Genomic DNA, 27,856 nt, shown 5'->3' with positions numbered 1-27,856 from the left:
GCTCAGTATCTCTGGGCATTTCTGCAGTTGTTCTGAAGGCTTGGCGTGTTTATCTCCCACAGGCAGCTGAGCTGCCTCCCATTTCATGAGCAGAGCAGTGGAATGCAGTGGAAGAGACCCAGGCCTCCGGCCACCCAGATTAGAGAGTTTTGAGCTGAGGTCCCTATATGGTTGTGTTAGACTGAACGACAGGCTCAAGTCTGTCTTTGTTCCTTGTTTGGGAAGCAAGTGGGAGGAGAGCAGGCCAAGAGGCTATATAACCCTTCAGCATTCAGCTTCCCTGAACACCACCCAGCACAGAGAAGCCCAGCCAAGCACTGTCAGGGTAAGTGGCGCCAGCCCAGGGATGTGACTTATTGATTACAGTGGCTCTTTTAATTACCCAGTATAAGAAGACATCATCTTAGGGATTTGGCTGAGTTCATGCACTGATATTTCTGAATGAAGATTGTACTACTAAAATGATTATAGCTTTTGGCTTTAATGATCTAACATTAAAGACAAAGCTAATATGTAGTTTGGTTTGATGGAGGGGGTACAGAAGAATAGGGAAATTTTATTAATGCATGTCACCTGTAAAATGTTCATACTAAACTAACAGCCCAGATCTTGCAGCACAATACAGGTATGCAGGCTAGCTGTGTGCAGTAAGTTATACATTCATTTATATTTAGGCACTGGAAACTCTGAGATTTGTTTTTGGTTCTGATTTGGTGTAGGAATCTTTTTCACTGGGCTGTATTTTTGGTGCAGCTAAGATGTCTAGAAGTGGATTTTAGAAGTGAACAGAGACAAGTTGCCTAGTCTTTGTGCTTGAATTTGTGCATTCACTTCTGGGTTTCCCTGGCCTTAACTGGTAGTGTCTTTTGCTGGAAATGCACATCTCTTTTTTGTTGGAAATGTGTATGTGTGACCTTACATATTCAGATCTGCAACACTGATCATTTGCAGCAGAGCACAGCAGGTGACCAATTGAATTTTTCTCTGCAAAGAAAGAGGGAGGGAACAGAGCTTGCATCTGACAGCTGTGTGTAACTCCCAGCACAATATCTGGTTTGGATTTCTCTCAGCTTAACGCTCCCCTCAGTCTGGTGAGGCAAGTGTGACTGTGGAGCCAGCTCTGCCACTCCAGGCTGAACTTCACTGTAAATCAAGGCTTGGCAGCTTCAGCCCAGACTGGAGTTTTCATGCTGAGGTTTTCCTAGCATTTTGTGATTCATGACTAAATATGGTTTGCATTTCAAGACCAGTGAGCTGGGAACTGTAATGTTCTTTCCCCTCCCACCAACGACTCATTTTTGGCACAAGATGCACTCTAGTCAGTTGGAGCAAACCCCCTGACCCGGGTGCAGTTCCAAAAGCAGACACAGCGTGTTTTACCTAATTAGGAAATGCATTGCTCCAAATCCAGCTGCTCATTCAGGTTAGAGAAGAGCTGTAAACCACTGAGCTGACTCTTTCCAGGGACACAGTGACTTCTTCAGTAACAGTGCTCCTTTTGGAGATTATAACATTCTTCCTGGATTTTCTTTCCATTTTTCTTTTTTTTTTTTTTTTTTTTTTTTTAATACCTTTTATTTTTTTTTTTTTTTTTTTTTTTGCCAAGTAAAAAAAAAACACTTGCTGAACTTTGAGATTTATTTTTCTGCATTCTTGCTGATGCTGAGGGTCAGCCTACTTTTTCTGAATATAGTCAACCCTTCCTCCCAAGCCATCACTGCCCTACAAAATGGTTATTAAAAAATATCCCTGCATTCATTATAATCATACCTTCCCATTTTCAGAGACCATCTTTATTTGAAATGTTTTATTCTGTTTTCAGCCCTTACTTTTGGTTTAGAAAGTGCACTTAGCACATCCATAGAGTGCTTGCTTATCCCCTGGGGCTGGCTGCTTCTGACAGATAACCCAGGCTCTTAGGCTTCTTCCCTTTTGTCTCCTTTATAGTTCTCACCTCTCTTCTAAAGCTTCTTAATCTGCTATAAGGGAAGCCAAATCGCACAAATGCCAAACATAATTCAGCATCTGGAAAGGGAAAAGAAGGGTGGGAAAGGAAAGGGCAAACCATTTGCAAGTCCCATTTCCATTCTTGCAAGTGGAATCCACATGTTGAGTATTTTTATTCTAAGCCTGGAGCAGTGTGGAAAGAAAGCAAAGGTTAGAAACAAAAAGATCTGGATAATGAAAATAATCACGCAGTGATAGTCATAATAATGATGATAAAATTAGAATGTATTAAGAACTTACAGCATCTCTGCAGCTGTAAATTAAACACTTTTAAAAATGCAATCTCCATAAGAACTCCTTGAGGCATGTCCTTAGATCACTACTCTTTTATAGTAAGGAAATTGTGGCTTAGAGATGTTAAATAAGTAAAATCACAGTTTCTAAGTGTTGGAGCCTGGACTCAAATCCAGGCAATCTTCTGACTTCAGAGCCTGAAATCATCACCACTGTGATCTGAAATTGCCATTGTCCTAAACGCATCAGTTCAAGGCTCTTGGACAAGTCACTTTATCTCCTTAAGCCTTGATTTCCTTGTCAGTTGAAGATAATGTTACATGCCTTGACTTTAAAACAAATCTCAGTTTAGTTTTACGTTTTTTGCAAAGGGTTATTTTACATGAAGTACTGCTAAGGAAGTTCTAGGCCTCTGGCAAGACACAGCTTTGATTCTGTGGGAATGTTTTGGCAGAACTCCAACTCTGTGATAGCTATTTTATTTCACTACTTCTCAGAAGTTTCCTTAAAAGAACTGCCTTTTAAAAAATATGGATTTGTATGTGCAATCAATTCACCCATTTAAAAGAAGACATTTTCTCCATTTGAAATCCTAATTGAGATCTCGATGCCAGGCAGAGAATTCTGGGTGTCCATCTCTTAATGGAACATTTCCACCTAATAATTGTGATTAGAAAAGTGGAAGAGATCTTGAACTGAAAGCCAAGGGGTAGCCAAAGGGTCCTGATATGTGGCTAAAGTGCAACTTCCAATGCCCTGTGTGCCCTTGAGCAATCACTTCTGTATTTTCTTATTTGTGAAAATGAGAGAGCATTGGATGAAAATGTCCTCTAATATGCCTTCCATTTCTCAAATTTGTAAGTTGATATTCTGCTCCAGCCTTTCTCATTTTATGAAAGCATCCAAGCATAAAGTGGGTTATTTAAAATTTCATTACCAAAGAAATACACATTGAGTTTAGAAAATGTTAAAAATATGACAGAACCAAGGGGAGATAAATAAAAACACCTACAAAACCCACCACTTGAAAATAGCCCCAGTTAACATCCTGGTAAATATGATTAATCTTTTTGCAGTACATAAAAATATATTTTAACGGGGTATACAATGTTACTTTCTCTAACCTATTACTCTTACATAGGAATTAGCTTTGCTTATCGTTTTACTCAACCTTTTTAATGGCAGTAGTCTACCATATGATATATAATCCATCAGGCTCACCCTCACTTGTTGGACTTTTAGCTTAACAGTAACTTTTATAAACAGCGGATAATTGCAGCCCCTAAAATTTAAAGCACGTTCTCATAAAATTTTGACTTATTTCAAAGCTTCTCTGAAGTAAAATGAAAGTCCTCATGATTCAAAAAAGATTTTTTCTTTAAACATTTCCATTAAATACTTTACCATTTTAATATTTCTATATTTTCACATGCTGCCTCTCCCTCAAAAGTCTAGCTTTGAAAAAAATTTCAAAAATAGAAAATGGGCTTATCTAGAAAAATGGGCATTTGGGTTGATACAGACAGGACAATCTTGATGCTTCTTTAACATAAGGTAGGCAACTTGTCTCTGCAAAGATCTGGTCTCTGAGTCTAGAATTCCCATCTGTGCTCTGCAGTTTGTTAATTCATTCACTCGGTCCACCTCTAAAGTGCTCATGAGAACACATGATATGCCGGCCACTATACTAAAGTTATATAAACATGGAAGTCAGAGATTTGGAAGTCAGAGTTTCACCTTACTGAAAGCTTACAGTCTAACTGAAGTACTTCCAGATACATGCTATATTAGATAAGGGTCAGCAGGGAGCACTAGGAGAACAGAGGAAGGGCCCCAAACCCAGCCTTGGAGGTGGGAGTTGTCAGGTAAGTGCCACAAATGCCCAGTTACAGCTGAGACTGCTTCCTCTCTGTTTTCTGTAGAATCCTGTGAAGCAGCTCCAGCTATGTGTGAAGAAGAGGACAGCACTGCCTTGGTGTGTGACAATGGCTCTGGGCTCTGTAAGGCCGGCTTTGCTGGGGATGATGCCCCCAGGGCTGTTTTCCCTTCCATTGTGGGACGTCCCAGGCATCAGGTAAGGAAAATTATGATTGGAACAGAACAGGGCTATAGATTAGGTTCCTCTGTGTCCATGTGTATCCACTGATTGTCTATCTCTTTCTGCCTAGGAGCTATGTAACCTTGTAAAAATATACCTCTGATGATTAAGGTCCGGAGTAAATGCCAATTTCACATACAATGTAGACAGATTATCTAATGGGTGTCTATTGGATACAAAGTCTGCCTCTTTTTCATGTGTCCTTTTTGTCTAAATATAGTCATCATCATCATCATCATCATCAAAATCATCTAACCACCATCAGAAATGCTTATACATTATCCTGATGTATACCAAAACTACTCTTTGGAAAGAAACTAAATAAAAGCCCAGGTCACTTAGCCATACAGAGCTTGATGTTAGATGAAAGCAAGCATTGATACCAAATGCAATTTTATATAATATTAGCTGTCAACAAAATATATTTGGGCAGGCACATGGTAATTTTACATATTATGTGTAAACAAAGTATTGGTGACAGTCATATGGTAAAACTCAGTAATTGCATCTCAGAAATTCTCCTCCACATCGGAAGTATATTTTGTGCATTGAGGCTATCTGATGGATGTTTATGTCTCTCAGCTTGGGATATATTCACAAGAATAAATAATATAAACCTCTCCCAATGAATGCAGTCTGTCTGAATTTGTTGATCTTTATATAGTGGAGATTTTCTGCACAAGCCATTATTTTATGGATCCATAGTAGCCACGGCTGTTTTGTAGTTCTAAAACAGCTACTCCAGTGTGATTTAAAATCTAGTAACAATAATTTTTTAAAAGCTTCATCTTAATGATTTTTTAAAAATGCAGCTGACTAGCTTAAGCAAATGTCTTCACAGTTGATTGGTATGAATTTATTCATTAGAAATCAAGCCTCAAGTGGTTACTTGTAGATGCAATGCTTTCACTTGTAATAGAAAATAATACTCATATTCTTTTCGGTAGGTAATAACTTTAAAAGTACAGCTTAAAGGATTTATAAGATACAAAATGCCATTTAACGAATATGTAAAATTGTATACATTCTTTCAACAAATAATTATCGAGTGCCAAATATGTGCCATGCAATTTGCTATAGTGATGAAAAAGACAGACATGATCTCTGCCCTATAAAAGCTCATCAAGGAGCATAAGAGATAAAAAATATAAACTTGACGTTCCCCCAACACCTCTTGTTATTTGGAGGCAATTCAGGTCTTTTTCTAATCAACCACAGAACATTGCTTAAGAGCATAGTGACAATGAGACTCAATATGTTTATAGTTACTAATAATCAGAAGAGGAACTTTCCATCTCAATGATTTAAACTTTGTGGCTTGACTGTAATCAATTCACAAGTTTTGGGAGATGCAAACTGATAATGTGTTGAACCTTTTTAGGGGGTGATGGTGGGAATGGGACAAAAAGACAGCTACGTGGGTGATGAAGCACAGAGCAAAAGAGGAATCCTGACCCTGAAGTACCCGATAGAACACGGCATCATCACCAACTGGGACGACATGGAAAAGGTATGGGAGGTTTGCTGCAGCTTTGGCCCTCAGGATGCATACTACTCCCTGTGTTCTCTGATACAAACCCCCACACTTCTGCTGGGGGAAATAACTGGCTCACATTGCTCAACTGTACTTTTACTTGTTAATGTTCATTCTGGGTTATTACCCATTGAAAAAAAAATCCTGAAATGAATCTTTACAAAAAAAAAAAATCCCTTGCCAGGCATGCTTGCTTACATCTGTAATGTCAACAATTTGGGGGTCCATGGTGGGAGGATCACTTGGCCCAGGAGTTTGAGAACAGCCTGGGCAACATAGTAAGATCCTGTCTCTACAAAAAATAAACTAAATTAGCCAGGCACCTCTGTCCCAGCTACTTGGGACGTTGAGGTGGGAGGATCACCTGAGCCTGAGAGATTGAGGGTGCAGTAGCTGAGATCCTACTCCAGCCTAGGTGACAGAGTGAGACCCTATCTCAAAAAAAGAAGAAAAAGTCCTGCAGGGCACAGTGGCTCACACCTGTAATCCCAACACTTTGGATCACTTGTGGCCAGGAGTTCGAGACCAGTCTGCGCAACATAGCAAAGCCCTGTCTCTCAAAAAAAAAAAAAGAAAATGTTTAATTAACAGTATGTGGTGGCATGCCACTGCAGTCCCAGCTACTCAGGAGGCTGAGGTGGTAGGATCATTTGAGCCCAGGAGTTTGAAGCTGCAGTGAGCTGATCATAAACTGCATTCCAGCCTGGGCAACTGAGTAAGACTCTGTCTCTAAAAAAAGAAAAACAATGCCTTTGCCTATTAGGGTTTATTAACTAATTAGAGGATGACAGTTCTGTAGATTAGAAGAGTAGCCCTTTGCCACTGCAGGGAATTAATCATCTGTTGCTCATGTCAACTCAGTTACCCTCCTAGGACAAGCAGTGCATGAGCAGCAGCTCAGAGAATAACCTTCCTTTCATTCTCATCAGGGACTGCATGGCTATCCATTCCAGTGCAATACAGCTCATGAGGAGTTGAAATGCTGGGAATAGCCTTAATCAGCCTATTCTTGAAAGGTTTTCATTAACTTACTCTAAACGTCTAAATTAAAAGTGTTTTAGTTTTCACTACAGTAAACAGGACAGTAGCATTGTAGATTTGGTACATTTCTGAATGCCTCTCCACATGCTGAAACAAAACAGCCACTGTAAAAAGCTATACAATAAATATTTTAAAAATTATTTCTCTGTGTTGCATTAAATGAGGCTTTATCTCCCAGACACTTATAAAAGAGCTAATGAAAAGAAGAGCTAACTTCTAAGATTTTGACGTTTGGTCATTAAGCATTACAGATACAGTGATCAGAGAAAAACAGAAAAAATAATGAGAAAGTGACATAAAAAATGTTAAATGAAATAAGATATATCAGAATCACAACATCTGGCCTTTTATTTATCTATTAGCTCACTGCTACACACACATACACACACACAAAAGAAAAATATATAATGTTACTAGAATTTATCAATAGTAATGCTTCAACCTCTATCTTTCTATAAAAATTACATATCAGTAGATTTGCTTAATTGAGGATTCTAGATTTGGTAAGATTTCCCAGTGTGCACAGAGAAAAAAATATTAAAATCAGTAGGAAAATACTCTTTTAGAATTTCTCCATGGAGCTGATAGCATCTTAGAATGTATCCTCCTAGGGAGAGAATATTGGAACAACAAAAAATTTCTTATTTCTAAAATTTAAATTCAAAGTACCTTCTGGTGGGGGTGAAGAGAAAGAGAGAGAGAAGGAGAAGCAGTGCTTGTTGTGACTGGCAGGATTTCTTAAGCATTCTGCTGCTTTGACTCCACCAAAGAAACAAAACTTTTAGAAGTTTCATTTCCTTTCTAGAAACCACAAATCCAAAACAAGAGAAACTGGAATAAGATAGTCTTTAAAGCTAATCTTGTTTTTGCTAATTTATAAGCTTTTACCAGCAGTTCTTGTTTTGCTCTGTTTTAGTTTTGGATGAATGTCATATTCCTGGCTTTGGTGGAGAATTTTCATGCTTTTAAAGATTAATTAATTTAGTCCTTTTTGCAATGGTTTGTTCTTTTTGGCATCCAGGAATTAAAGAGAGTGCCCAACCATAAAGCAAATGTAATTATGTCCAAAGTACCTTCACAAAGATACACTATACACAGGAATAGGTCTTTTGGAAACACCTAAGGCCAAATGTCTGACTGGGAGTGGAAGATCCAAAGTGTGCTGATAGAGGAAGCCTTTGTCATCTTGACTCTCATGGAGGCAAGAGGCAAGGAGCTCAGTTCTCTTCTCCATGTACATTGCAAAGGCCAACTTCTCTAGAAGCATTAAAAGTGGTGATTAGGTTTTCGAGTAAGCTTCATTTATTCATGTATGCATTCATTTGTCTTTTTATTTACAAAATTAAATCATTTTCCCATGAACATTAACTAAAATGGAAAGAGATAACAAAGAAAATAGAGTTGAATGATAATAACATTGATTCTTGGCCAGGCACTGGGCTAAACAATAACTTAAGGGTTACCTTATTTATTTGTACAAAGACCCAATGAGTTACACACTAAGTATTTTCATCTTCCTATTACCAATCATGAGACTGGAGCTGAGAAGGGTTAAAAACTTGCCTAAGCTCATACATCCATGAAATAGCCAAGTTGGGCCAAGATTTGTGCCCTTAACCACTGTACTATCCTGCCTCACAGATCTGGGTTAGGGATTCTGCTCACTAGATATGAATCCTTCAGGAAGGTACTTACACACTTTGAGCTTCAGTCTCTGCATCTATAAAACCATGGACACATAATGAATACTTGTAGCATTTCCTTTGGTCTTGGTTTCTGGTAGCTCCTGGTCCCTTTTTGGGAAATGCAGGGACTCACGATAGCACATCATTGTGATTCTCCTCCGTTCCCCAACTCACCAGATCTGGCACCACTCTTTCTACAATGAGCTTCGTGTTGCTCCTGAAGAGCATCCAACTCTGCTCACAGAGGCACCCCTGAACCCCAAGGCCAACCGGGAGAAAATGACCCAGGTAAGTATCTACCCCAGCACTCAACACTTTGGGATCTGGGGAATGTTCTGTTAGAAAGGAGCTATGCAGGGCAGCAGAGAGAAGGCCAGGGCCAGCAGTCCACCAACAGACTAACAACCTTCAGTGAACTCAGGGATTCCAAAGAACAGAAACAGCTTGATGGTACTTGCAGCCTTCTTGCAGGGACCAGCCCGTTGCCTCAAAAAGCAATAGGAAATTTAAAATATTTCATTGAAAAGGGGCTATGTTAAAGTTAAAATGTCTAAGGAGAAGTCACTTCAAAATGTAGCATCACATACAATAGGAATTTGGGTTCTGGAGTCAGGCATATCTAGGATATGTCTTATTAGTTGTGTGACCTTAAAGAACCCAGTTAATTTCCCAGAGCCTCAGTTTTCTTGTTTATAAGTTGGGAGTAATATTAATAGTATCATTTTTCAAAGGATTGATGTGAACATTAATGAGGTGAAATGACAGATGTGTCACATGGTGCCTAATAAACACCCAACAAATAATAATAATCATTGTCATTATTGTTATTTATCTGAAGCTCAAGACCTTAGAATACAATCCCATCCAGTCCACCAGACAGAGGAGTTTTCTAGTTTGGATGAGCTATTAAATAACAGCATCTAATGTCAATTCTATACTTGCTATGGTCAAGTACTAGGCTCAGCATTTTACATTCATTGTCTCTTTAAGTTCTAGCAATGTGAAGCAGGAACTATGATTATACTGATTACATAAATGAAGAAATCAAGGCTCAGATACATTAAGTGATTCTTCCAGGGTCACACAGCTAGAACTGGCAGAGCCTGGGATTGATCCATGATCTTCCAGCATTGGAGAATCATAAATGTAAATAACTGCAAAGCCTTTCCCTCAGAGTAGCTCCTGGTGCTTGTACCAACACACTAGCACGTGTTCTCCACAGGGGAACATCTGTGTGCCTGGGAATCACTGCATGTAGCAAGAGATGTTGCTTCTGATGACATTGCTCCTGAGAATGGTGTGAGGGCAAAAAACAAAAAAAGGTTGGAAATTATGCCTCGCTAGCAAATGATGTCAGACATTCTGGGTAATAGAGCAGGAAAGGTCTTACAGATGGAGAAATGAAGACCCCTGGACATCTCCTGATTCACAAACTTCTCACCAGTGACCTGGAGGGGCTTGAGTTCTAATCTTGTCCCTGGACTACATGAACTGGGGCATTGACAGTCTGTGTGGTCCTCTGTTACCAGTGGGCAGTTCCTGTCTTCCAGGATTCAAGGCCTCTCCCACTGCAGTCAGAATGGCCTCAGATTCTAGAGTCAGCCCTGACCCACACTATATAAAAAAGTGGGACAGATTAAATGGAACCTCAGGCAAATCACAGAAACGGGGCTAATCCCAGTCAGTCTGAACTTCAGGGTTAAAAGATCTCTTTGTTTATAGCAGAGAAATCAAAACCTGGATGTTATCTTCTCTTTTTCTTCTGGCCTTGATATAGTTAACAAACCCTAGGCTGTCTACACTGGAAAAGCTGGAGAGCCCATTTAGTCCAAGCTCCTCCTCTGTGTACAGTTAAGAGACCTGGAATGATGCCACTATTAGTTAACTGTTACTTTGGTGACTATTAGTCAAAGCCAGGATCAGAGCCAGAAGCTAGACGTTCCTTTCCCTTGGCCAAGCCTGTGTGCACACTGCTTCTTCTGCTTCACACCCTGCCAGGTCACTAATGTCATGGCTCCCCATTCACACCTTCATTTCTCTTCTTTACGTGACCAGGGATGTTCTGATCCTTCTTACTTTGGCCTCCTCTGCCCAGAATGGGTCAGGCCCCTCTGCATCCATCAACCAGGTGTACCCTCCTGACCATTCTTTGTCAGATGGGCACCTTCACTTACTCAGCTCTTTGGATTGCTTTGCAGATTATGTTTGAGACTTTCAATGTCCCAGCCATGTATGTGGCTATCCAGGCAGTGCTGTCCCTCTACGCCTCTGGACGCACAACCGGTAGGTGGCTGGGAGGGACGGGAAGCTTGTTGGAGTGCACCTCTAGAGATGTGATTGCATGGTCATAAACACATGGGGGTGATGACTGGGCTGAGTTAGAATTGACCAGGCTGAAGCCAGCCCTAAAAGACCTTGTGTTCAAAATAAGCCCTTAACCTCTTACTTCTTTTTTTTTTTTTTTTTGAGACAGAGTTTCACTCTTGTTACTCAGGCTGGAGTGCAATGGCGCAATCTTGGCTCACCGCAACCTCCGCCTCCTGGGTTGAGGCAATTCTCCTGCCTCAGCCTGAGTAGCTGGGATTACAGGCACGCGCCACCATGCCCAGCTGATTTTTTGTATTTTTAGTAGAGACAGGGTTTCACCATGTTGACCAGGATGGTCTCGATCTCTTGACCTTGTGATCCACCCCCCTCGGCCTCCCAAAGTGCTGGGATTACAGGCGTGAGCCACCGCGCCTGGCCCAACCTCTTACTTCTAGCTGAACCTTTTCTACTGTTTTCCTGTTTTCCTCTTCCTGTTCTTCCCTTTTATTCATCTTCCCCGAGCCCTGTCCCACCTCGCCTCTCCCATCACATGCCCTCTTTTCTCTCTTCAATTAAGAGGTTCAGAAATTCCCCCTCCCTGAAGGCTTCCCTCTACTTGACCAGCAAGTAAGCACATGCCAGCTGCTGTAGTGACTCCTATAATACCCAATTGCCTCCCAGGCATCGTGCTGGACTCTGGAGATGGTGTCACCCACAATGTCCCCATCTATGAGGGCTATGCCTTGCCCCATGCCATCATGCGTCTGGATCTGGCTGGCCGAGATCTCACTGACTACCTCATGAAGATCCTGACTGAGCGTGGCTATTCCTTTGTTACTACCGGTGAGGCCTGTGGGAGACCCAGGGGAGAGGGGAGCAGTGTGTTGCTCAGGAACTTCCAGGACCATTCTCACTAAGCAAGGAGATGATGGGATGAAGATTTGCAAATGGCAAGGCCTGGCTCTAATGCACACAGCAAAGCACATCTTTACTATTTCCTTGAGGAGAACAGTTACTGACACCTAGTGTTATGCATTAGTCAGTGTTGTATACCTGACCTTTTTTTAATCCCCTCCATTAACAAATAGAAGAAGATTGTGCAGAGACTGAAGATTGCATGGTATGGTGATTGGCAGGAGACATTGTGACAGGACCTGAGTCCTAACTCTGCTACTCAGTAGCTCTGTGAGCTTGGACAAGTTAACCGACCATAGTCTCTTTATTTGTAAAATGGGGATAATAATAGATCCTATATCACATGATTGTTATGAATATTAAATGAGAGAATGCATGTGGAATACTTGGCACAGAGTAAGCATTCAATAATTGTTAGCTATTAACAATGATACATATTAATAGCTAACACAGCGACACATGTGTATTCAGATTCTAAGACGGTACACCCAGTCCCCCCTCACTAGAGGAAAGTGTCAGGCATTGCCAGCAACACAGTATGTCCTCAGTGTTGGTGGCTTCAGATACCTGCCCTCCCCTCAGCAATTTGGTATTGTCCAAATGTGTAGGTTTCTGAACATGCCTGAGGCTTATTTTATGCTCCAAATTTGACTCTTATTTTAATCTCCAAGCTTGAGCCCTGCCACTGTTAAAGTCCCCACTTGCAATATGAAGTTGAATAATTGCATTTCTCCTGTGCTCCCTACATGAATCCCAAGATACCTCTAAAAGGTTGGCAGAGCCTCAGCTATAAGTAAGAGCCTAGAACTTCAGAGAGCAGAAGTCTGAAAGGTCTCTGCCTGCCTACTTCCTCCTTATCTCTTTCAGTATGCACCACTAAAACCTTTTGACTAGCCTGGTCCTGAGCCCGCACCACCTTTTACTGGAGGGTGAGAAACGTGCCAGAGGTTGGAGCTGCTATCTACTACCCTAGGCAACATGATCTTGGGCTTTCTGAAAACTGTGAGGCCCCTGAGGAGCTGATTTAGCATAAGACTTCCTGGTTAACTGAAAATAAACTCTCTGTTATAAAATAACATATATAAAGAGGGTAGTTATCCTGCAAACAAACAAAAAAAAAGTTATAGTACAAGAGGATTCCCTACTGTGTGCCTTTCTCTAGCTAGCTCATTTTATTCTTGATATGCATTCCCCAGACAATGCATACTGAAGGCCTACTATGTGTGAGACACTGTGCTAGGAACAGAGGTGGTTCCCTGGTGGCCCTACTACGTCATTATCATCATGGATTTTGGATTGCAGAATACTGAACTGACACATGTTTTGAAGGCCCAAGTCTTGAGGGTGAGACTGAAGTAGGGCAGATGGATCTTTCCACCTGTGCAGACCCTAATGTTTGCCACAATGTCTGTATCTGATTGACAGCTGAGCGTGAGATCGTTCGGGACATCAAGGAGAAACTGTGTTACGTAGCTCTGGACTTTGAAAATGAGATGGCCACTGCCGCATCCTCCTCCTCCCTTGAGAAGAGTTACGAGCTGCCTGATGGGCAAGTGATCACCATCGGAAATGAACGCTTCCGCTGCCCAGAGACCCTGTTCCAGCCGTCCTTCATCGGTAGGCAACAAATGTTCTTTTCCCGGGAAGAGGAGTCACTGTCCTCTCCCATATCAAGCCAGCCTCCAGCACATGGAGACAAGTGACAGTTCCCCCAAGACCAAAACATTTCTAAACCAGAGAAAGGGAAACTGCCACATTTTCAAGGTGAGAAGACACACAGAGGCCAGGAAAGAAGTTTTATTCCTAAGAAAACACTATGTCACAGTTAAGCCCAACGCATTCTTGGTGTATGATGAAATAATTAAATAATGCTTGTGCTTTGGAGACAGTGGAAAGAGTAGGGAGAATGTGCTGATGATGAGAATTTGGGAATGCTAGTGGAAGAGAAAAACAGAAGCACACCCAAAGTGAGTCTGCTCCTACATTCACATTGTCTTGGAGAGACAGGTTCGCATAGTTGTTTACAGAGGAAGACTCTGAGAGGGGTGAGGCTGGGTTTCAGTCTTAGTTGTCTTGATCTTGGGACAGTCACTTAGCCACCCCAACTGGTCTCCTCATGTATAAAGTGGAGACTATAATATTACATATGTCCTAGGATGGCTGTGAGAATTACACGAGATAGATATGGAGCACTTAGCCCACTGCCTGGCAAAAGCAAGCATTCAATAATGATCAGATATCACTAGTAATTAATAATCAGGTAGTGCTATTGTTAACAGTATCATTATGTCACAGCACTGCAGAAGATGAAGGGCCACCTAAGGTTTTTTTCAAAACACCTGTATCAGAAATTAACAAAAGTCCAGACCCCACACCAAAAATAATATGTTAACAAGATTGGAAAAAATGAGCCTTTGCCTAAATAGGATAAAATGTTTTCCTGATAATCCAGCCCCATTAGCTTTAGGGGTTGGGGCAGATGTAAGGCAGCTGTCAGAGACCTGGGAGAGCTCTGAAGAGTGGCTGCAACACTGTCTCAGTGTGGAAGCTTTGCAGGGAATCAGAAGGCTTCACTGCTTATTTAAACCACACAGAGTAAGTAGTGAGTCTATTAAAAAGTCAGTGAGGCCAGGCACGGTGGCTCACACCTGTGATCCCAGCACTTTGGGAGGCCACGGCAGGTGGATCAGCTGAGGCTGGGAGTTCAAGACAAGCCTGGCCAACATGGATAAACCCCGTCTCTACTGTAGGTACAAAAATTAGCCTGGCGTGGTGGCATGTGCCTGTAATCCCAGCTACCCAGGAGGCTGAGGCAGGAGAACTGCTGGAGCCTCAGGGGCAGAGGCTGCAGTAAGCCGAGATTGCACCACTGCACTCCAGCCTGGGTGACAGAGCAAGACTCTGTCTCAAAAAAACGAAAAAACCTCAGTGATACCTGATACCCTGTTGTAGCCCACACCTCAGGACGCTATAGCAGGGCTCCCTCATTAGAAGAGAGTCAGGAAGACACAGAGCATAACAAGGCCCTTTAGTCTCTCAGACAGGTGGCTTCTAGATCACTATGTCTTCCCAGCCTCAGTCCACTGCAAGACTATCCAGATGCTCAAGTCTGGTCTTTCATGCCTAGCCTGGGTTCTACCCTCCACCTAAGGACCATGACCTGTGTCTCTTTCCAGGGATGGAGTCTGCAGGCATCCATGAAACCACCTACAACAGCATCATGAAGTGTGATATTGACATCAGGAAGGACCTCTACGCTAACAATGTCCTATCGGGAGGCACCACTATGTACCCTGGCATTGCCGACCGAATGCAGAAGGAGATCACAGCCCTAGCGCCCAGCACCATGAAGATCAAGGTACTGTTCAGTGACAGACCCAGTGGCAATGCTGCCAGCACGGTCAGCCCTATAACCACAGACAAGAACTCTTCAGAGACTGTATTTTGGTGAGATGCAATTGCAGGTTTTAGGGGTAGGTAGTAGACACAAATATTTTACAGGCTGTAAGTCAATCCAGTTCATAAGATAAATTGAGTGACTTTATACAAAATTTGATCTATATTTATCCTTGTCTATCAGCTACTTTCAGCAGCTGCAAAAAAACAACAAACAAACAAACAAACAAAACAGAGATAATTCTTTGTAGGCAAACTTACCTGTGGCTGGTGACTTCACAAAGGCTATTATCACTCTCTGAAGCCAGAAGGCCACACTTGGGGCCCTCTGACTCATATCACAGGAAGTAGGAAGAGGGGCAAGGCTACTGTAGTTCACAGGTGTGGATATTTAAGCAAATTATCTCCTCTTTGCACTCCCTTCTATTTTTTAGAAGGGGTATGCAGCTATTAGAGAGTGTTCTGACTAAAACATGCACTTTCTCTCTCCATGATAGGCTCTGGGTAGTCCTGCCTTAAAAGACTTCAGGGTGAGAGAAGAGAGACTATTTTCCAACAGAGTTTGTGTTTCTCAGATGCTGTTCTGAACAGCTCCTACCCTCTCTGACTCTCACACCAGAGGGAGGCAAATGAAGCCAGCAGGTGGGCTCACTACAGAGTTAATCTGGTTGAGGGTTGATTTCAGAGAGAGGCTATTGGGAGAGTTGAGCAGTTCCCAATTCTCCAAACGTGGCTTCTTAAATAGAAATGAATGTGAACCTTTGGGCCCTGAGGTAGTAAGATTGTATAGAGAACAAGGAAAAACCAAGACAAGAAGACTATAACATCAGGCGAAAATGAAACTGGATAAGGGACCTATGGGAACTCCCACATAATTTGTAATAGGCTGTTCTTGTATTGCTATAAGGAAATACCTACGACTTGAGTAATTTACAAAGAAAAGAGATTTACTTGGCTCACAGTTCTGCAGGCTATATAGGAAGCATAGCTCTAGCATCAGCTTCTGGGGCGGCCTCAGTCTCAGAAAACTTAGAATCACGGTGGAAGGCGAAGCAAGAGCAGGCACCTCACATGGCAAATGCAGGAACAACAGAGACAGCAGGCCTGGGGAGAAGGTGCCACATAGCTTGAAATGACTAGATCTCGTGTGAACTCAGAAGGAGAGCTCGTTTATCACCAAGGAGAGGGCGCTAAGCCATTTCATGAGAGATCCACCCCCGTGATCCAAACACCTCCCACCAGGCCCCACCTCCAACACTGAGGCTTACATCTCAACTGAGATTTGGAGGAGATACCCAAACTATATTAAATTCGTTGCAACTTTTTTGAAAATCTAGAATTGTCCCAGAATAAAAAGTTATTTTTAAACCAAAACAAAACAAAACAAAAAAACACCTGGGAGAACCCAGGTTTGAATATTGGATCTGACACTGATGTAACCAGTGTTACCTGGGCCAGTTACTTAAACTGTCTCAGCCTCTGTTTCTTCATATGTAATATGGTACTAATTTAACACTTATTCTTCAAGATGTTTATGAGAATTAAATGAGATAATACATGTAAAACGCTTAGCATAGTGTTTGGCATATAGTTTAGTGCTCAGTAAATATCAGTACTTTGTCTTAAGAAGTAAATGCTCAAGCAGAGCTCAGAAGATAAAGATGAAACTGGTTCACCACAGTTTTCACTGTTCTCTATGTGTAAACCATTCATTCATTTAAGAAACACGAGCATGCCTTGCATGTTAGGCCTGTGTACTCGGGAAGGCCAACCAGTGCAGCTTAAGAGGCACCTATTGCAAGGGAATGTCCCCAACAGGGGATCCTGAGTCCCCCAGTGCTAAACAGAGCATCTGGATGAAATTTCAGAGAGGGGTAGTTCATTTTTCACCATGTGGAAAAATATTTGTATAGTTAAGTCCTAGCACAATTAAAACTTCTGTAGTCCCAGATACTTGCGAGGCGGAGGCAGGAGAATCACTTGAACCCAGGAAGCAGAGGTTGCAGTGAGCTGAGATTGCACCACTGCACTCCAGCCTGGCGACAGAGCGAGACTCTGTCTCAATAAAAACACACACACACACACAAAACAAAACAAAACAAAACCTTCTTTTTTGAATAGGCTAGGGCTTATTTCTACAGAAAGTGTGTGGTGTTGAACTCTGAGGCAGAGCTCATGGAAACCAGAGGCATTGCCAGGGTTCTTAAGTGGGGGCCATGGTTGGATTTGGGGCCAACTCTCAGTTTGCTCAATAATGTGGTCGAGGAGTTACAGATGAGAAAAACGAAAGTGCTTACTGAAGAATTTCTAAATCCCTAGCTCCCTCTGGCGGTCCTGCCAAGAACATGACACAATTAGGACACAATTGCCATCTAACAGACAAGCCCGTGTCCTTGCTGAACAAGAAACTACTGCCATGGTAGAACACCCAGGCTCTGTCCTACCGCACTAACAACTGCACTAATGATGACGCTAATGACCCTTCTTTTTCATCTTGACTGACAGATCATTGCCCCTCCGGAGCGCAAATACTCTGTCTGGATCGGTGGCTCCATCCTGGCCTCTCTGTCCACCTTCCAGCAGATGTGGATCAGCAAGCAGGAGTATGATGAGTCTGGGCCTTCCATTGTCCACCGCAAATGCTTCTAAAACACTTCCCTGCTCCTCTCTGTCTCTAGCACACAACTGTGAATGTTCTGTGGAATCATGCCTTCAGTTCTTTTCCAAATCATTCCTAGACAATGCTCTGTCTGACTCGTTACCTATGTGTTTTTTAATAAATCTGAAATATGCTACTGGTAACTTCCAGTGTTGGCCTCCGATCAATACCAGACTAACAGCATTTGTTAGCTTGACCTCACTCGTTACAGGATGTCTTCATCTAGTGGTCCAGCTGAACACATGACAATTAGGATGGATATGTTTCTCAGGCAAAGGGTAGAATCACATCGTTACCTAAGGTGGGGATCTGCACTTGGGTTCTGTAAAGAGGAAGAATTTGAGAATACATGGGATATTTAAAAAATAACATGGATTAAAGCGTATGGGATGATCCACAGCACCTCAGAAGTTGCAAAGTGATTATATTGCTTTCTATTGATAATCCCATTGCTGGTAACCTGATAGGTAAAAATAAAATAACAACTACACACACATATATAAAAAATATATATATATATACACACACACATAAATATGTATATATTAGAGATACATATATATATATTAGAGATAAAGTCTCACTCTGGTTCCCAGGCTGGAGTGCAATGGTATGATCATAGCTCCCTGCAGCCTTGAACTTCTGGGCCCAGGTGATTCTCACATCTTGGCCTCCCAGATGAGCCACTGTGCCTATATATCTTAAAAGTCATATCTTGTATATTAGAAGTCACACATATAGATACATTTCCCACTTGTATAAACATATATACATGTATGACTTTTAATGTACAAGATATGACTTTTAATGTATATACTATGTGTTAAACATATATATATATACACACATACATATATAAATATAGAAACAGAAGGTGTAACTTTTATGTTTATTGAGAGAAACATGGATTTTTTTAAACATTGAGAAACAGTGCCTTAAAATCTTACTACACATTTGACCATCTGTTTCCCTTCTCCTGATCTATCTGTCTTTGTAAAGGATACTATGGATACATTCATACCAGAAGGAATGAGAGAAATAACAATACTTTCCAAGGACTCTTAGCATCAATCATCAGGTGACGGGTTTTACGCATACCATCTCTCAGCTGTTCTTCAGCACTATCTGGGGAAGTATTATTATCAGCCCACTTTATAGATGAGGAGACAGAGGTTGCTCCAGAAATGCAATTAGATAGGAGAGCTACTAATTTCAGCTGTTCCTTTGCCCATCTGGCCTGAGAGGCACAAAGACATATATATAAATAATCCCTGCCTTTCAGGGTCTTCACCTCAGAGCACTCCCCACCCAGGTTGTTGACCATCCTCAGTGGCTCCGAGCTGGGAGCTGCTTCCCTCTAGTGCACACATGTCAGCAGTGCGTGTCAGCAGCCACTGGCTGTCCTGAGGAGTGAGGGTAGCTCTGTCTGTGGCAGCATCTCACTGCAGAGACCTCTAGGCCCAGGACTGAGTATCTGTTTCGTCCAAAAAACCTGAACTTCCCTAGTCTTCTCTGGCCCTGTAAGTTGCAGATAATCAGGATTAATACTACAAATAGTAAGAGCTGGTATGTACTGGTGCCCACCATGACCAGACCCTGTAACAAGCTCTTTATATTAGAATCTCATTTTCTCCGACAACAGCCCTATGAATTTGGTCTGCCTTAAAAAAAAAAAAAAATAGAGATGGGGTCTTGCCATGTTGCCCAGGCTGATCTTGAACTCCTGGGCTCAAATGATCTTTCTGCTTTGACCTCCTAAAGTGCTGTGGTTACATGTGTGAAGCACAGCACCTGGCCATTACTGCCTTTTTACAGAGGAGTAACTGAGGCCAACAGCGACCCGATGTCATGCTGCTGGCAGAAGTATTGGTTTGCTCCTTTTTGTGCTTGGTTTCCAACTCATACTTTTAGCCATTAGGCCAGCATTTCCCAAAGAATAGGCTACACAGACCAACCTCATTGGGGGCTCATTTTAAGTGGGCAGAGTCCTGGGTCACATCTAATGCCCTCTGAGCTAGAATCTCTGGTACTGAGGCTAGAAACTTGAACTTTAATCAGATTTCCCTGGCGATTCTCATGCACATCAACATTTGAGAACCACTGGAATATGATCGAGGGAAATCTTCCAGCTAGCAAATTCATGCTTACCAGGCAGGGACACTTCACAGCCACTAGATTTAAACTTAAAGATTAGCGTCACTTTCATAATTGAGGCAGAAATCACCAACCATTGCTGTCATCTCTTGCATTACTGTACTTTATATTTACCACCAGAGGGCATGAACTCTCTAGTAAAGACAGGTGCTTGGACCAGCCTCTCCAGCTGAAACAGCCGGCAAACCAGAACCACCCACTGAATGTGCATTAGTGAAACCTTTGGTCCTTGTGAGCCACTCAGCCGCAGTGCCTAAGCACCCTCCTCCCAGTCATCGGTCATTAAGTCATGCCCTGATTCCAGTGATGCCCAGTGACTTAAGGGTCTGGGCTTTGCACGGGTGGCTGAGTCCCCTTCATGAGCATCACACCAATCTCCAGAGGAGACAAAACCAGCAACGTATAGGCTTGGCAGCCTTCTGTATCCTCTTCTCTCCTCTAAAAATAGCAAACCAGACTCTCAAAGGAAGGGAACACCCTTCTATGACTACAAAATTTTCCCATGACAGGCTATTGCAACTCTGGAAGACAACATGGGTTTCTAAAGACATTAATTCACATCATGCAGCTTTTGCTGTGAGCAGATGCGCAGGAAGAGGCATTATTTACCTAAAAATAATCCTCTGTTGTCAATGTGGTATCATTTCTGCAGCCAGGAAATTCTCTTTAGAAGAATTTCTAACAGAAGAGCCTGGAGAAGAACGTCTGATTGTAGTTAGGGAGGAGGCTGTCTGGACCAACACACACTCACAGTCCAACCAGAAACCATTGCTGCAGCTCAGCTTATTCAGAAAGAGACAGCCAGAAAAAGAGAGCGAGAGAGAGAGAGAGAGAGAGAATGGGGCAGCCTAAGATAGGGTTCTTCCTTATCAGAGTATGAAAATCAGGTACTTAAGTAATGTTTATTCCTGGGAGAGCAGAGTCAACTTAAGTAATGTCTGAAGAGCACTATGAGCTAGGACAGAGAGCAGTGTCAAGGAAATAGAACTAGACAAGGTTCTGCCTAGATGGAACCTGCAGTTGAGTGAGGAAGCTGGGCATTAAATAAGCACTTGGACACATTGTAAGGGGTTCAAAAGAAGAATTATATGGGGTACTGGTTTTTATAGCCAAGGGTCTCAGGAGAGGCTACCTCCCTGGAAAGATAGTGCTTAAGCAGAGGCTTAAGGAGTAAGAATTGAGTAGACCAAAATAAGGGCTGGGGGCCAGAGGGGGTTCAGGTTTGGGATGGGGATGTAGGAGATGCATGGGATGTGTTCCAAACAGAGGCCCAGAGATGTAAGAGTGCTGTGTGCCTGGGAAAAAGAGAACCCCAGAGAACTGGACCACACACAGAAGTGTGACCATGACTTCACCACAATTTCCCAGACTAAGATTCATAACATTTTTTCAATGAAATGTTCCTCTTGAAATCAGACAGCAATTTCAAGTAATGGAGGCAATGTTGAATGAGAAGTTTGGCATCTCTGGACCGTCTGCTTTTCCTGAGCATTTCACCTTTCAGGTTAAATTATTCATCTCCTATCTGGGAAATGAACGTGCAAACATCACCACTTCTCACTCTAATTTATTCATGGAGGCCACAGCTCTTCCAGAATGTTCTCCATAGAGCAATTTCTAGCCTCTTCTGAGCTAAAGGGAATAGAAATGATTACTACTTGTCTGGGTTTGAAACAACACTGTCCTCAAGGAAAACCGATGATGGAATAGGCTTCCATATGGTGAAGTTAATGACAGTTTTCCCAAGGCCTAAAACTCAGGGGTCCTTAAGCAAATTTCCTTATCCTTGGAGAAATGTATGTGGTACTGCAGACACACCACGTCAAAAGCTGTTCTTTTCACACTCTTCTTAGATCTTGCCTTCTGTTTCTTCCCCTCCACATTTAGTTTTGAGCCTTAGTCCTCTGTCCTTTCATTGAATCAATTATTTTTCCTCCTTTTAGATCTTTCTGCATATGCTACAACCTGAAATTCCCTACAAAATGAACACAAATTATGTACCTTCAGGACTTCCTTTTTTAAAAAATGGCATCACTTACTTAGGCAAAAAGATATTAAACAGGTAAATTCTATTTTTCAAATTTAGAATGAGCCCTTGCTCTTAAAATTTAAAAAAGTCTGTGACTTCAGAGAGATGCCTCAACATAGTATTCTTCCTTACAAAGGCTTAAACCACTGAATTTGATGGAAAGCAAGAGCAATGTTCTAAAGTGCTATGACTAGTGCCTTTTGTTGGTTGCTCTCTCTTTGTATTTCTAATCCTACCCAGATGAAACAACTCACTAGACCATCCTAGATAAGATTAAATTCTCTCTCTAAACATGGTGCTAGTGACCTTGATAAAGACCCGGGACTGGTGTCCCACACGCTAAGAGATTGATGGGAGTGAGCGAATTCTGGAGGCCTCAGACATCTTCATCATCAACTTAGTTTACTATTAAAATTTGACGTTAGAGGAATTAAGCTGATCACATACTGCTCTGTCAAAAGGAGAATGAGATGCAACATTATGTCTACTAGGATAGCTATAATAGGATGCGGAGAAATCAGGTACTTTGTTGCTGCAGGGAATATAAAATGGTACAGCTGTTGTGCAAAACAGTTTGGAGGTCTCTCAAAAACCTCAGCCTAGAGTTACCAGATAATCCTGCAATTCCATGTCTAGGTATAGTCCAAAATGATTGAAACAAGTACTCAAATACACATACATGCACATTTACCGCACTACTGCTCACAACAACCAAAAGGAAAACAACTCAAATGTCCATCAATGGATGAATAAGCAAAATGTGGTATATACATAAATGGAATGTTATTCCATAAAGATGAATAAAGAACTGATACATGCTACAACATGGATAAACCTTCAAAATTGATATGCTAAGCGAAAGAAGCCAGACACAACAGTTCACATATTGTACAATTGTATTTGTATGAAATATTCAAAATAGATGGATCCATATAGAACGAAGATTGGCAGTTGCTAGGCGCTGGGAGGATCTCCCATAATTTCCACATGTTGTGGGAAGTAGCCAGTGGGAGATAATTGAATCATGGGGGTAGTTTCCCCGATACTGTTATAGTGAGTAAGTCTCACGAGACCTGACGGTTTTATAAGGGAAAATCCCTTTCGCTCGGCTCACATTCTCTCTTCTCTGCTACCGTGTAAGACATGCCTTTCATCTTCCATCATGTTTGTGAGGCCTTCCCAGGCAGATGAAACTGTGAGTCCATTAAACTTCTTTTTCTTTATAAATCACCCAGTCTCGGTTATGTCTTTATCAGCAGTGTGAGACAGACTAACATAGTGAGCAAGGGGTTTTATTCTGGAGTGACGGAAATGTTTTGGAACTAGATAGGGGTGGTGGTTGCACAACAATGAATATGCTAAATGCAACTAAATTGTTCACATTAAAATGGTTAATTATATATATATATATATATATATCTTTTTTTTTTTTTTTTTTTTTTTTTTTTTTTTTTTTTTTTTTTTTTTTTTTTTTTTTTTTTTTTTTTNTTAAGACAGGGTTTCACCATGTTGGTCAGGCTGGTCTTGAACTCCCGACCTCAGGTGATCCACCCACCTTGGCCTCCAAAGTGCTTGGATTACAGGCATGAGCCACCACGCCTGGCCAAAATGGTTAATTTTAAGTTATGTGAATTGCGCTTCAATAAATTATTTTTTTAAATAAAAAACATATTGCCTTGGAAAGAACACTGATAATTACAAAATTTGATTGCTGAAGAGAGCCTGCTGAATCAGTTGATTCATGTGCCTTATTTCTGTAGGTAAGGACATTAAATTCCAAAAAAGTGATATAATTTCCCCACGGCCTTTCCGAAAGTCAAGAACACAGCAAGTGTCTTCTAGCTGTTTGCTTTGCTTTCCTGGTCTGTCAGCCTTTATATTAGGAAAAAACATAATAGAGCCTTTTTTCTTTTAATCAATCTGTAAATGCCTTTTTTTCTTGGAGAAAGTGCAGAGAAGAATTTTTAAACATCTTCTTCAGGCTCAAGAATATGAATTCACCATGTATTCCATTGCACATCTGGGACCCAGTGAGATAATGACTAATTGATGTAAACAACTGTAATTTTTCACTGCTAACTCTTGTTTACCTGATAGAGATGCACAAGTAATCCTCCTTGATAGAGAAAAAGAAATCTAATTATCTCCATTTGGTCTGAGAATGTCTCGTGGTACAGATAATGTCAAGGCATTTACTTCAAACAAACAAATTAAATAAAGCCAGTATGCAATGCTCTTAATCTACCTTCCCTTCCCCAGGTCCTTCTGTTTTTTCTCTCTCGTCTTCTGCATCTCCTACACTCATCCTGAAATCCAGCAAGCAATGGTGACAGACCTTAAAAGTATCACCGGCTTCCTTTAAAAATAAGGTTCCCTTCCCTGGACTTTCTTTCCCTTTTCCATTTCTCTATCTCTGGTTGTTCAAACATATACAGGAATATGGATTATACTAAGTCCTTTAATTATAAAAACATTGCAAAATTTAAAACATTATAATTATATAACAACATTACTCATATGAAAAGACATGGCTTTAATTAAGAAATGTTTTTTGTCAAAGAAGTTTGTTCCTCGATGAGGTGAAATTTAATACCTAGTATAATTTAATCAACTGGCAATTCCTTTTTAAAAATATCCTTTTAATAAGTAATTTCTTAAATATATTTGAAGACATCTTCATACCAATCAGAAGTAATATAATAAAAGCTATTCATATTCTCATTGGAATGGTACTTTTTAATGTAATAACTATGGGATCTCAGAAGATGTACAACAGAGCCTCCATATGGCACTGAAAACAGACAAGAAACTAGCTTGTTGGCATTCACCTACTTATGGACTGAATGTTGGCACCATTAATATGTTGAAACCTCATCCTCGTTGTGACGGTATTTGGAGGTGGGGTCATTGGGAGACAATTAGGGCGTGAGGGTAAGGTAAGGCCCTCATGATAGGATTTGTGTCCTTATAAGCGGAGACATGAGAGAGATGCCTTCTTTCTCCCTCATTTGATGGTAGGGCAAGAAGGCAGCCATCTGCAAATCAGGAAGGGAGTCCTCATCAAGAACCGGACAATGCTGGCACCCAGATATCACATTTCTAGCCCCCAGAACTGGGAGACAGAAATACAGTGTTGTTTAAGCCACCCAGTTTACGGTATTTTTGTTACAGCAGTCCAAATGAAAACCTGCCTTTTGGTAGTTTTAAATCAACAACAATGTCTTCTTGGACATCAGTATGCTAACTCTCTAAAAGCCACTAAATCATGTTTTTGTCAGCTGTCCCCGAGGAAAATATATTCTGGCCTTATGAAGAATCAAAAAAGTAGAAAACAAATTTCTTAAAGTAGCAGAAAAGTTCTTTGCATCTTAGCTGTCTTCCCAATAAATAACAAGCCAAATTCTTTTAAGATCAAGGAGTTGAAGATTTACTTCTTTTTTAATCATTGCTAACTGCATGACATTTCTCAAGCATTCTCTTCACAGAAGACATTTCTCTAGCCAGATAATTCTGCAAGACATGCCAGAAGAGAAAACATCTGCTTTCCACATTTAGGACCTCTTCAGCTGGTTTTGCAACAGAAACCTCAATCTAAGGTCAAATCATTGTAATAACACAGTCTCTGGCACAGTTGATGTGGTTGCAATGTGAAATGAATTGGGAGAAAACAGAAGTGAACCAATGTGGCCTCAAATAAAATGTCAAATTTCCACAAGAAAGCCTACTAAAAAGACATCCAGAACAATGAGTAGCTGAAAACAATCCACAAACATTCTACTCTGCTCTTCTACAACTGACAAGGTTTATGGAAAGAATGATTTCTGCCCTGCATGACAACAAAGAAAGCCATTTCCAATTCAGTCCAAAAAAACAAACAACTTCAGTAAATATTTATTGGGTACTACATTAGTTTGTGAGGGCTGCCATACCACAGACTGGATGGCTTAAACAACAGAAATTTATTTTCTCACAGTTCCGGAGGCTAGAAGTCTGAGATCTAGGTGTTGGCAGTGTTGGTTTCTTCTGAGATCTCTCTCCTTGGCTTGTAGATGGCAGTCTTCTCTCTGTGTTTTCCCATGGTCTTCCTCTGTGTACATCTGTCCTAATCTCTAATTATAAGGACACAGGTCATACCGGATTATTGCCCACTCTACTAGGCTCATTTTAATTTGCTCATCTATGTAAAGACCCTATCTCTAAATTCAGTCATGTTCTGAGGTACTGGGCAGTTAAGGACCTCAACACACGAATCTGAGGGACACAATTCAGCCTATAACAAATACATAAGAGGTGTCTGGCACTGTGTGCAAACAGACTAGCATTGAAAATCAAAGGAAGTTCTCAATTGGTTCATTTTCTCTACAGAAACACAAATCTGAAAAGAAATCAAGAATCATTTTTGCCTTAGGATGTGGCAAATGGAGCTTTGGAACTGATTCATATCCAAAAGAAGGATCTCCTGCCCTAGCAACACAGGAAGATCCCATTTCTACAAAGTAGAAAAAAAAATTAGTCACGTGCGGTGGTGAGTGCCTGCAGTCTCAGCTACTTGGGAGGCTGTGGTGAGAGGATCGCTTGAGCCTGGGAGATCAAGGCTGCAGTTAGCCATGATCATGCCACTATACTCCAGCCTGGGCAACAGTGCGACCTTATCTCAAAAAAAGGGAAAGTGCTGTCTGCCTGTTGTGAAAGTGATCTTCCACAGATAGCTTATCCCATGAACACTGGTGCTCATGCACATGTGTATGTACTGGTGTCTCCAGGTTGGCTAACATGGTCTCTGCCTCATGGCCAGTCCATTCCTCAGTGATGTGGTCACATTTCTGTTGGTTCTTCTTTCAGACACAGCCCTAAGGCCTCATTCTGGCAGTCAAAGTCAGGTTCCCGGTTTGCTGCCTCCAACAGCTCCACTCTGTGAGATCCTTCTGGGAAGTCTGGTTAATTTTGTTTGTACTTGGCAAAACGAAGAACTGCATGCCCTTCAAAAATAACCTTTCAAACTTTACCTCAGGCCCAAGGTTTTGCCTCTCTTTGCAAGGAAATAAAAGTGCCAAGAACGTTGCCCTTATTTAGGAGATACAATATATCTTTTTAGTGAAAAATGGGTTCTCTTCTAATTTGCTGTTCAGAAGGACTATAATTGGTTTTGCATACTTACAACTTCTCTTTTTAGTCTTTCTGGAAATCTAACATGCTAAATGTTCTTGGCTCTCAATTGAATCCTTCTTACCTCTAGGCACCATTCAATGTCCATATTTTTTCACTAGACAGCTCTCATTTTACATCCTCTTAGTGTATTACTATATTTTTAATTCTATACAGAGGATCTCACTTATTTCTCAACTGTCCATTGCTCCAACAATTATTTTTACTTAAAGTATGTAATCTTTTCCTTTGATTAATAATATCAGAATACCATGGTGTGTTTAAGTGCTAAGACACTGAGGACAGCACCACTCAAGAAAGAGTGAATCATCTGTAGAGCCAGCCTTGCAGAGTTAATCTGCCCTTACCTAGTGGTGGCCATAGACTAAAGTCTCTATGTACAAGGGAAGTCAAGCTCTACTGCTGAAGTCTAAAACCTAAGCTCTCCATAGCTAGAAGATGCCATAAAGCAGAAACAAGCCACTGTCCTGCCCTTAGTAGGTGGTTCCATATAAATAAGAACAGGAACAGAATTTGGGTGACATGATACCAGAATTGAGGACTAGACTGGCAGGGAGGGATGTTGTATTAGTCCATTTTCATGCTGCTATAAAGCACTTTCCGAGACTGGGTAATTTTTTTTTTTTTTTTG

General features: G+C 41.3%; 2 protein-coding genes across 2 annotated transcripts in view; one reads left to right on the top strand and one right to left on the bottom strand.

Annotated features, from left to right (window-relative positions):
- STAMBPL1 (STAM binding protein like 1) overlaps positions 1-27,856 on the bottom strand; it is a 99,739-nt gene that overhangs the window by 21,303 nt on the left and 50,580 nt on the right. The window lies entirely within an intron of this gene.
- On the top strand, positions 51-18,019 carry ACTA2 (actin alpha 2, smooth muscle). The gene is made up of 9 exons (XM_017510123.1): positions 51-325; positions 4,164-4,315; positions 5,721-5,849; positions 8,777-8,887; positions 10,798-10,882; positions 11,588-11,749; positions 13,247-13,438; positions 14,998-15,179; positions 17,723-18,019. Exons 2-9 carry the CDS (start codon positions 4,187-4,189, stop codon positions 17,864-17,866), a joined length of 1,134 nt encoding a protein of 377 aa, XP_017365612.1. The 5' UTR covers positions 51-325; positions 4,164-4,186; the 3' UTR covers positions 17,867-18,019.

The sequence above is a fragment of the Cebus imitator genome, unplaced genomic scaffold (assembly GCF_001604975.1).
Source record: "Cebus imitator isolate Cc_AM_T3 unplaced genomic scaffold, Cebus_imitator-1.0 Scaffold431, whole genome shotgun sequence".
Lineage (NCBI taxonomy): Eukaryota > Metazoa > Chordata > Mammalia > Primates > Cebidae > Cebus > Cebus imitator.
The sequence above is the reverse complement of the archived record's forward strand: the minus strand, read 5'-3'. Positions and strand labels throughout refer to the sequence as shown.

Bases quoted from the DNA above. Each gene is read 5' to 3' on its own strand.
- ACTA2 (XM_017510123.1), top strand. From the start codon at position 4,187: ATGTGTGAAGAAGAGGACAGCACTGCCTTGGTGTGTGACAATGGCTCT. The intron at 8,888-10,797 runs GTAAGTATCTAC...ATTGCTTTGCAG, and splicing joins ACCGGGAGAAAATGACCCAG to ATTATGTTTGAGACTTTCAA. The intron at 10,883-11,587 runs GTAGGTGGCTGG...ATTGCCTCCCAG, and splicing joins CGCCTCTGGACGCACAACCG to GCATCGTGCTGGACTCTGGA.